This window comes from Haemaphysalis longicornis, unplaced genomic scaffold, assembly GCF_048455015.1.
Source record: "Haemaphysalis longicornis isolate Haplotype H1 unplaced genomic scaffold, Haemaphysalis longicornis Haplotype H1 scaffold_8, whole genome shotgun sequence".
Classification (NCBI taxonomy): domain Eukaryota; kingdom Metazoa; phylum Arthropoda; class Arachnida; order Ixodida; family Ixodidae; genus Haemaphysalis; species Haemaphysalis longicornis.
Window position 1 is genome coordinate 36,602,235 of NW_027526445.1, and position 10,796 is coordinate 36,613,030.

Sequence of the window (10,796 nt, forward strand, 5' to 3'; positions counted from 1 at the left end):
TCTGTCATCGGCAAATCGTCTCCAGTCCACCCGTTCGCATTTACGCTTCTTTGGGACCTACCTTCTCCATACCGGGAATTGCTGAACGAGTTTCCTTCCCTGACTGCCCCTCCAGACTGGACAAAGCCAGTCAAGCATGACGTCGTTCATCAGATCATCACCACCGGTCCACCTACGCACGCCGTGGCGCGTCGACTGGCTCCAGAGAAACAAAGTCGCGGAACAGGAATTTCACCACATGGTTGAAATCGGCATTGCTCACCCGTCATCGAGCAACTGTTCCTCGTCGTTTCACATGGTCCCGAAGAAATCAGGAGACTGGCGACCCTGTGGTGATTACCGCTCCTTGAACGTGGCGACGGTACCCGACAGGTACCCCCTACCTAATATCCAGGACTTCACCAATAACCTCAGTGGATGTACCATACTTTCAAAGCTTGACCTCCAAAAAGCCTACCACCAAATCCCCGTAGCCCCGGATGACGTCAAGAAAACTGCCATCATTACACCGTTTGGCCTCTTCGAATTCACTCGGATGCCTTTCGGGTTACGCAACGCAGCTCAGACTTTTCAGCGCTTCATAGACGTCGTCCTCCGTGGTCTACCTTTTGTTTTCGACTACATAGATGACGTTCTTGTCGCCAGTTCATCGCTATCTGAGCACCTGCACCATCTGCGGATAGTTTTCGAACGCCTAGCAGAGCATGGCCTCATCCTTAATAGCGAAAAGTGTGCGTTTGGGTTGCCGTCGTTGGAGTTTCTCGGTCATTTCGTTGACTGCAATAGAATTCGCCCTCTGCCAGACAAAGTGAAGGCCATAATCGACTTTCCCCGACCTGAGTCCTTGCGCCAACGGCGCCGTTTCCTAGGGCTGGTGAATTATTGCCGACGGTTCATCCCGGAATGGGCGGCCATTGTTCAACCTCTCGAAACTTTCCTTCAAACGTCCAAGTCTCCCGAGTGCAGTCTTGAATGGTCTGAAGCTGCTGATCGCGCATTCACTACCATCAAGGAGCGCCTGGCCTCTTCTACCCTCCTCGTGCACCCGCGCCACAACGCTCCCACAAGCCTGATGGTAGATGCTTCCCACTGTGCGATTGGAGGTGTACTTCAGCAGCACATCCGCGGCAGCTGGCACCCGCTCGGTTTCTTTTCGAAGAAGCTTTCTCCCACTGAGCAATGGTACAGCACTTTCCGACGGGAACTCCTAGCGGCATACCTCGCTGTGAAGCATTTCCGCTTTTTCCTCGAAGGCCGCAGCTTCGTGATCTTCACCGATCACAAGCCTCTTACGAACGCCTTCAAGTCATCGAAGACTACATATTCTCCCCGAGAGACGCGACATTTGGCTTATCTTGCAGAGTTTACGACAGACATTCGGCATGTCAAGGGAGTTAACAACATTCCAGCCGACGCCCTTAGCCGTATTTCCGCCATACAGCGCTGCGGTTTCAGTTCTCAGGAGTTGGCCCAAGCCAAAACCGATGACGAGGAGCTCCGAACTCTACGTTCTTCAAACAGCTCCTCTCTGCAACTCGAGGACATTCTATGCCCTGATTCGGGAATCAGCATCCTTTGCGACATTGACCCGGTCTCAGGCCGCAGATCGCCGTACCTTCCTGCGTCTCTCAGGAGCATTGCCTTCAACTCTATTCACCGTCTCTCTCATCCTGGAGTTCGTGCCTCACGGCGTTTGATTGCCGAGAGATACGTCTGGCCGGGCATGAATACTGACGTACGCGCTTGGGCCCGTTCCTGCCTCGCCTGCCAACAATGCAAGGTCTCTCGGCATACCACATCGCCTCTGCCTACTTTCCCACTACCGGACTCAAGGTTCTCCACAATTCACGTGGACCTTGTTGGCACATTAGCACCATCTAAGGCCTGCCGCTACATCTTGACAGTGATAGACCGTTTTACCCGCTGGCCGGAGGCTTTTCCAATCGACGATATTACGGCTGAGACTGTTGCTTCCACGCTTATGTCAACGTGGATCGCCCGTTTTGGCGTGCCGTCGGAGATTATCACAGACCGTGGCCGCCAATTTGAGTCCACACTCTTTCGCCGCTTGACATGCCTACTCGGTGTTACTCACCTAAAAAAATTCCCTCGCACTTCCCCGAGGGGGAGAGTGTGCAAGTGCGAATGCACGGTTGTTGATTGCGCGATTACGGTGGATATCGTGATCTTAATGAGTAGTCGACAGAATACACACACGCACACAACTGTAATGTTCGCGAAGAGAGATCACACACACACACAACTACAAAGAAAGAAAGATGCATTTATTCACAGGCACCTATTTGTGTTGTCGTTGTACTTGATTGCTAGAGCGGATCTCAGCTTTGAAATTTCGTGTCAGTACTCTTTTAAGCGGGTGCATTAGCCCTTCTCACGCCCGATTCCTGGCCAATCCCCCACGTGGGTATGTGCCATGCACAGACACCTATTTGTGTTGTCGTTGTACTTGATTGCTAGAGCGGATCTCAGCTTTGAAATTTTGTGTCAGTACTCCTTTGGCCAATCCTCCACGTGGGTATGTGCCATGTCAGCGGCCTGGAAGCGCGCGCCCATCTCCCCCCGTTGCCAAGGACGACGAGGAGCCCGCGCACCCGCAGCTGTTGCTATGTGGACGGCGGCGGAATGCGGACGGCGGCGGACGCTTCAGGCTCGCTTAAGAAGTGCATTCGCACTTAAAACAACGGCCTATCATCCTCAAGCCAACGGCATGGTCGAGAGGTTTCATCGTCAGCTCAAGGCCTCGCTGATGGCTCACGAATCACCTGAGCAGTGGGCAGTTCACCTTCCTCTTGTGCTGCTAGGATTACGCACCGTCATCAAAGATGATCTTGGTTGTGCCGCATCCCAAATGGTCTACGGCACGTCTTTGCGATTACCGGCAGACTTCCTGGTCCCTCCACAGCCTCAAGATAACCCTTCCTCTCCTGGCCCATCCTACGCAAAGGATTTAACCCGGTTTTTCAGCTATATCCGTCCCCAACCGCCACGGCCGTGTTCCACAAAACCCACTTTTATTCACCCAAGTCTTTCTGTCAGCCAATACGTTTTCATCCGTGTCGACAGTGCCCGCCGGCCACTTCAACCGCCCTACACCGGCCCTCATCTCGTCATTTCACGCGGCGAAAAGACGTTTACAGTTCGCGTTAACGGCCGCGACACTGTCGTTTCCATTGATCGCCTCAAGCCCGCTTTCACCGAGGCCGAACCACCTGCCTTCGACACCACCATCCACCACTCCACCCTGAACACCACTACTCTCCCCTCCGTTCGCAGCCCCACCCGTGAACATCCCAGCGCAAAGACTGTCCGTTTTGCCGCCACTCCGTCTGAAGAGGGGGGGCTATGTGGCGGCGCCCGAGCAGCTTGCGTCGTCTGCTGCCGCAAACGGGCACGCTCCAGGAACGATGACGCTGGGGCTGAGCCACGAGTGGCGAGTGCTGACCACGCGATTGCGATGCGCGCTGGGCACGAGCGTGGAATAAAGCGGGGACCCCAGTTTGGGTCCACGGCGCTGTAGCGTGCAGACGTCTGTTTTCGCATCTCTATGTCGCCGTCGCGACAAAACCATCAATTTGCTGTTCAATCTATGTAGACGGTGAACAACTATTATTCAAATTTTGTAACCATTCTTAAAGCGAGCACCAAATCCAGCTTTGTGTTAACAAGCTAGTTGGCTGTAAAGATAACTACGGTTTTATTTGTAATCCAGGAAAGTGTACTTGTGTCTTCTTTTCCAAGAGGCGGGATATTCGGCCGAATTCAGAAATAAAGCTGTATGGTGTCTCTATTCTAGTACGAAAAGAACACAAGTTTATAGGTGTAGTCCTTGACGAAAAGCTAAATTCATCCCACATACCAAACAACTTGAACAAATGCTTAAAGGCGATGACAATACTCGAGGTTCTGTCACACACTTCTTATTGAGCTGACAAACAACGTTTACCTGTTTTTCCTACCTTAATAGGTTCAAGATTGGACTATCGCAGTGTTGTCTCTGGGTCAGCAAGTCAAACATAGCTCAAAATGATGGACCCAGTGCTTCAGCTGGGGCTCCGCCTCACATCTGGTGCCTTCCGCACTAGCCCAGTCGCAAGCCTTTATGTGGCGTGCAAGAAATGATACCTATAATGTCAGCGAGTATACCGAGTGCAGGTTTATGGTTTCAAAAACTGAGCAATGTCTCCCCGTTCCTCTAAGTGAGATTTTTACGATACAACGATATTCAACCTCTTGCTCAATCGTCCACCCGTTTCTTCTCCCTTCTTTTATAGACTTAGAGATGAAGTTTCGGAGCTTCGCGCTTCCTTTTTAGACACCATCAAGCTTCTCTAACAGATTTTTAGCAGCATAAAATCTGTGTCCTGTATCATGTGACGTATCGTTCACACATATACACGAAAACCGAGTAACGAGAACTGCAACCCTGTAGCACTTTTGTCTTTGCAACAGAAACACCAGTGTGCAGAATTTTTTGTTGACGTCTCAGAAACTGCAGCCTCTGTGTCATGTGCTTCGCAGGGTCACAGTTTTAATGTGAGTGAAAGAATGACCGGTAATACCAGCATCTTTTATGGCAGAAGCTTACGATAGACTCCTTGTTGCAAATCATACCCTTCAAAGTCGCATCCCAGAATCGATTATCCATACCGATTCCCTCAGTGTTGTTTGGACGTTGTGTCACACATCCTGCAAACTAGATGTAGTCAGTATTTTTTGAAAACCATTACATCTGTAGATGCTTTACAACTTGAACTGACCATAATCTGGGTCTCCGGCCACTTTGTGATCGCTAGTAATGAGGCGGCAGATCAAACGGCCACAATCACTGCACTTAACAATACACTGGACAGAACAATAGAGCATTACACAGACATAAAACCCCATATGAAACAACATCGTCGCAAAACATTGATTGATTGATTGATTGATTGATTGATTGATTGATTGATTGATTGATTGATTGATTGATTGATTGATTGATTGATTGATTGTACGGTTTAAAGCGCTTGTGCAACGCCGACGATGAGGCGTGCCGTAGTGGAGCGTTCCGGATTAAGTTTGACCACCTGGGGACCTTTACTGTGCGCCGAAATCTCGTACACACCGGCGTTTTTGTTTTTTCCTCCATCAGAAAATCGGCCACCGCGGCTGAAAATCGAACCCGAGTCCTCGTGCTCAGCAGCGTAACGCATTAGCCACGGAGCCACCGCACCGCCAGCAATAAAAAACATGGCATGCACAATGAAGTGAACAGACATACAGCAAACTACACGTTATAAAACGACACTTGGGACCACACACCAGGGACACGCAAGAGACACACGGAAGTAGCCTTGATCAGGTTAGGGATAGGCCAAACGCATGCGACACCCTCACACCTGCTCACTGGGTCTCCAAGATCCCTGTGTAGGGGGTGTGGAGAGGGCCTGTTAAACTTTGTATGCTTTTTAACCATATTTGTTTGCAGTCCCGTCTAAAAGGGCTCCGCCAATCTGTGTCCAGCTGCTCGGGTACCATCTCTTAATATTCTCTGCCAATGAAGGGAAAAGCTAAGTCGACCCCAGCTCTGCTGTTTCTGAAGCCTTGCACAACTAGTGCAGGCTGCGCCAGTATTTATGGGCGACGCAAATGACAGGTTTGGGCTGTCTGCGTCTCCTTTCGAATTCTCATGTAGTCACTGTAAATCGACTCGTCGAACGAATGTCAAAAAACACGTGTATAATGAATAAAACCGGTTGAACAAAAACTAACATGACGTACACTAATATAAAATACACGAATAACCAGGATGCATTGCACCAATGACCAAAATTTGTTTAATTCCATTTCGAAACTGGTTTCAAAGACCAGGTTTTCATCTTTAAAGCATACTTCTTAGCATGCTGCGGCGTGTGACACGAAGACAACTTACGGCCAGCCTGTCTTTATTTCATTGCTTACATCCACCTCAACACAATACCCGGCCCCACCGGCTCAGCAAGCTAGCGATTGTCCCTCCCAACGGCGCTTCTCCGGCGCCCCATCAGCGCGCACCGGTGGGGAGAGAGAACTTTACAAGCATTGAATACACCTACATGCTGCATTCTTCGCCCCTTACCAGGTTTCGTGTTAGTGGAGATGGCCAGGGACTTGTTTTTCGGTCTGTTTTCGCTCGGTAACAATATCCATGCCGCCGTCAAAGTACTGTAACGGGAAGGAATGTGCTGCGCGCTGAAAGAGCGATGAGCTCAGCCATTGGAGGGATAGAGAGAGCGGGGCGTGAGCGCTCGGCGCCGTGTATGTGTCAATGTTGATTGACCTGTTTAAATGACTTCTCATTATTTCATAGGAGTCCTAAACTGGTAGGGCATTGTTAACGTAATCGCAAAAAACGTAGACCTGCTCAGTACCTACTCTTGGCTGGGCGAAAAATTAAGTAAGACTGACCAACAACAGCTGGGAAACGGAGGAGGTGCGCGGGCCGCACCAGGGGCACTCGCTGAAGCTTGCGGTGTCGAGTGCGACAGAGCTCGCTCCCCTCCCGTCACGTGATGGCGCCGGCCCAATAGACGCAGCAGTTTTGATCACTCATTTGCACTGCGTATGGGTGAATGGTGTTCTTCCTGTAAATCGGTGAGAGAAATCAAAACCAAAAGAGCTTTGTGAGTTTCTGTTCAGCCACTAACATTTTCAGTCAACAGATTATCCTCTACAACGAAACTGCTTTTTGTGCACTCTTTCAAGAGGGAAAATGTACTAACGCCGCTTCAGCATTGTGAAGAGAACATAGCACAGAGAGGAGGAAAGCAAGCGCCAAGCAAATATGTAGCGACTTAAAGAATGCTTGCAGGAGATGCATATTTTCTAAAATGCAGGAGATACATTTTCTAAAATGGAGGAGATATTTATACTTGTGAACATTGTGGAGCAGGAAAACCCGTTAAGCCTATTTGAGGCTAGAATGAATACATTAGGGACGGTTGCATGTTTCTATAATAAAAAGCATGCTGCTTTATTTCAGCTAGAGCCATTAAAAACACAGTGAAAAACAAAAAAGCGCTCGAGGCGACCTCATATGCCAGTGATTGATGTTCAAAAGTGAAAAATTCCAGTAGATGGAGTGACTAGTGAAACACGGCCACAATGAGTTCGCGCGAAACGGAATCCACCTCCTGGAACTAAGAAGTTTTATAAAGGTTAGCCTTGCGATTCGGCGAAGTCAGGGAGCTTCGCTGTTAAAGGGGTCTGAAATACCTTCCGCCGATGCATGGATGTACATCTACCAAAATAAAGCAATGTATTTGCAATCTCCTCCCGCCAAAATTTTGTTAAAGCGATGAGTATTAGCTGAGAAATCGTAAATCAAAAACCGCGCATTATCGTCGCTTCGCGTTTCCTCCTACTTTCGACTTACTCTCCGCTGTTGACGGCGCGCGAGCCTTGCCTCCCATGATGTGGCTCTCCGCAGCGGTGACGTACTTCCGCTATTGCGGTGATCAGACTGTCGTCTGCTACGGGCAAGCTTTGTTGACACCATGAATCCCACACTCCGCCGCTCAAGGCTGGAAAAGCGAACGAAAAATCTGGCCGCATGTATGCGGCGGCCTGGCCTTGCCCTTTCGCGGTGTACGTTGCTGGCGGCACATGACTTTTTATCGGCGGCGAACTCGCAGCCGCACGGGGAGGGTCGTGCGCCCTAAAGTCCCTCGATCGGCGTTTATCGAGGGACTTTAGTGCGCTCGTTCCCTTGATGCACCGCACACTGTTTATCCAAAAAGCGCCGTATCAGATGTGGCCCCGCTGGTGCCGGGTCTTCTTTTGCGGCGGTGGTAATTCCTGCCGGCGGCATGTGAAAAAGTCGTATTAAACTGATACAGAACCCGTGCACAAAACGCTTCAATCATGTGACCAGTTCAGCTTGGGGCGACGCGTGGTGGAGAGCGGCAACGTTGGCAAAACATTCTCCGTCGCGGCTCTGAGCTTTCTAGCGCTGGAGCGAGCGCCATTTCTTTGACAATCTCAAACATCGGTTGCCTTGGCAACAAGGCACAAACCGCTTAGAAGTCAGTTACGGTTCTGTGATCCCGGTTCAGCTCGGGGCCCCACTTCGCGACATGTGGGCACTGCAGGCGTATCATTCATTCCCATTGGGAAGTGCGAGATGCGTTTGGCATTACAGGAGGCGATGGTGTGTGTGTTGTGGACGCCTTTGTTTCGCGATGAAATGCGCCGCTGTGCTTCTGCGGGTGGATAGTGCTTTCCATGGTCTGGATTATCTTTCTCGAGCGGCGTACGACTCAACCTCGCATGGGGTATGTGCAGTGTGCGGGGCTAAAAGCCATCGGCTTGTGCGCCAGAGTTAAGTGACTTGCTGTTCGTCCCCGCAAAGCGCGCGCGAGGTGAGTACCGAATTTACGACGGGCAGGAGGCAACCCATCATCTGTCAATCGTGGTTCAGACTTTCAACGCATGTTGTGACGTTGTATTCGTTAGAAACGCATCTCTGGATTGTTTTGAAGTTGAATAAAATGTATCCGTCAAACCCGGGCATTCGGGTCAGGGCGTTCTCTGCGATTGCACGAAAGAAATGCCACGGGACTTCAACGCTTTCTTTATGGAACGTACTCAGGTAACAGAATATCAATGTCGTGTTATGGCAGTGTTGCATTCAATACGAGCAGTTAAGCGTTTGTTTTACACTTGTTTCGTTTGTCGTAAAATGCCCAAGTACTCCGACACTCCCCTGGCAGATCAGCCGGCGAGTCGACGCTGAGCAGACGACGCATCTCTTTGCCGGAAGTGCGTGAAAAAGCCGCCCAATAACAGGATGTCTAGCTCATGACGAACATCTGGGAATCGATGATGTAGACATGTGAAGATGGTGGCGTCCAAAAACACGAATAAAATGGTGAGAAAAAAACGACAAACTGTGCAACAAAAGTGTGAGCTTTCCGCTGCGCGTAAAAGCGTAATACTTGGCACAGAGGACGTTGAGGACCCAATTTAACGGTTGCGCTAGTTCGTTTAGTGTGCTCAAAATGCCTTTCAGGGCCCCTTTAAGAACGGCACTTGGACAGCCAGTCAGTCACGCTGGGCTAAGGTATGCGCTACGGTACCTCGGCAAGCGTTATTTTCTTTTTCTGGTTGAGCTTGTCGGTCAGCCCGCGGCATACTTTCGTACTGCTGCTTAAGAGACATTTGCAGGAACTAACAACAGCGTTCAAACTTGGTGCAACATTTCATTTGCCTTCACCTTAAACACCCGGTTGTCCGCATTCGTGGTGCCAGGTCCCCGCGAAAACAGTATTCTCCATTTATATTCACGTACGGACTACGGGTGTTTTGACAAATATTGGCAAGGTTTCGACTCATTTTTAGACACTATTGGCCCGCGTAAAGAAGTACAGCCAAAAAGCCAGACCGGCATATACACAAGGATGTTGCCGTCTTTCTTCCAGACCCTTATAGCAAACGAGGCGCTGCGGGCGATCGAGAAGAACTCGAGGCGAAACCAGCCCATGTTCCTCTACGTTGCGTTCCAGGCCATCCATGCTCCCCTGCAAGCGCCGAAGGTGAATGCTGGGAAGTGCAGCGGTCATACAAACGAACTTCGCAAAAGAATATGTTGTACGTAACGCTATTTTCTTTTTGACGAAATTTAACGAGAACCAAAAGCTTTTTCACATCATATTATCTTCTAATTGCTGCCGACCAATAAAATACAAAGAGTGGTAACGCATCAACAGAAACTATATTTATTAACTGCAAAATATTTATGTCTGAAGTAAACACAAGAGAAAGTACAATGAAACTGCTCCACTGAAACCAATGCAACCAATGAAACCAATTTGCCTTGTGGGGATCAATTGGTGTGCCAGCCGTAAAAAAACGTTCCGTTCATGAAGAGATGTTTTTTACAGGCAAATATTTCTTTAATAAATTCGACTCAAATATTTGAAAATAATTTTACCCCTAAAAGTTTCTTTCAGGCAAATTATAGGTATATATTTTACCCGGTAGCACACGCAAATTTAATGCCCCAGAACTGTTCGATAAGCCCTTTTCATTGAGAAACGTGCTCTGTTAGAAACAAGGGGGGGGGGGATTCTTTTGTATGAATATATTAAACTACAAGAAGTCGCGGGGATGTTTTACCACGGTTCAAGAAAAATATTTTCGCTCAGCCATCGCTGTTCTTTAAAGAAGCAACAAGATCTACCGCTTAGGAAACTCAAAGCCAGCAACAATTTTTAAGTGCCTCAAATATCATTTGGCATCAAAATATTTGAAGTATTTTATGACGCGAGAATGGCTTGAGCATTGCTTATATCATTTGGCAACATCCAGGAAACCGAAACATGGAGCGGGTAACCCGACGGAGAAAATCACATTTGCTGCACACGTGGGTTAGTGGGGCCTTAGGACCCTACATTCGCCGCAGGCGTCAATTGCCTGCGACGGTAGGGTCGTGTTTGCGAACGCCGACATGAGGTGTATATAACTCCTGATGGCGACCAAAGGTCTAGCAGACGGAGGGAGGCTGACGTGGAATTATGTGCCGGCCTGTTTTCACTAGATTCTATGCGTCATACATCTGATGAGAATAGACCGATGACAAAAGGGTTGAGAAAAAATGGCTGCAACATCCGCTGGGAAGTTCATTGGACTGCGAAGGTGTAAACGAGACTCACAGCGATTACCCATGCGGCGTCACTTGAATTTACACACGTGGCCTCACAACGAGTGCAACCAGAGACACTGCCAGCCATTACGTGGGATTCGTGGGACCGGCGTTC

The 10,796-nt window shown here is 49.2% G+C and overlaps 1 protein-coding gene across 1 annotated transcript in view; it reads left to right on the plus strand.

Moving 5' to 3' along the window:
* The window catches only part of LOC144148245 (arylsulfatase I-like), a 43,747-nt gene extending 34,112 nt beyond the window's left edge, over positions 1-9,635 (plus strand). The window contains exon 4 of the mRNA XM_077679814.1: positions 9,459-9,635. Within this exon, the coding sequence (XP_077535940.1) occupies positions 9,459-9,635 (177 nt within the window). The remainder of the gene's footprint in view (positions 1-9,458) is intronic.
* The last annotated feature ends 1,161 nt before the right edge of the window (positions 9,636-10,796 follow it).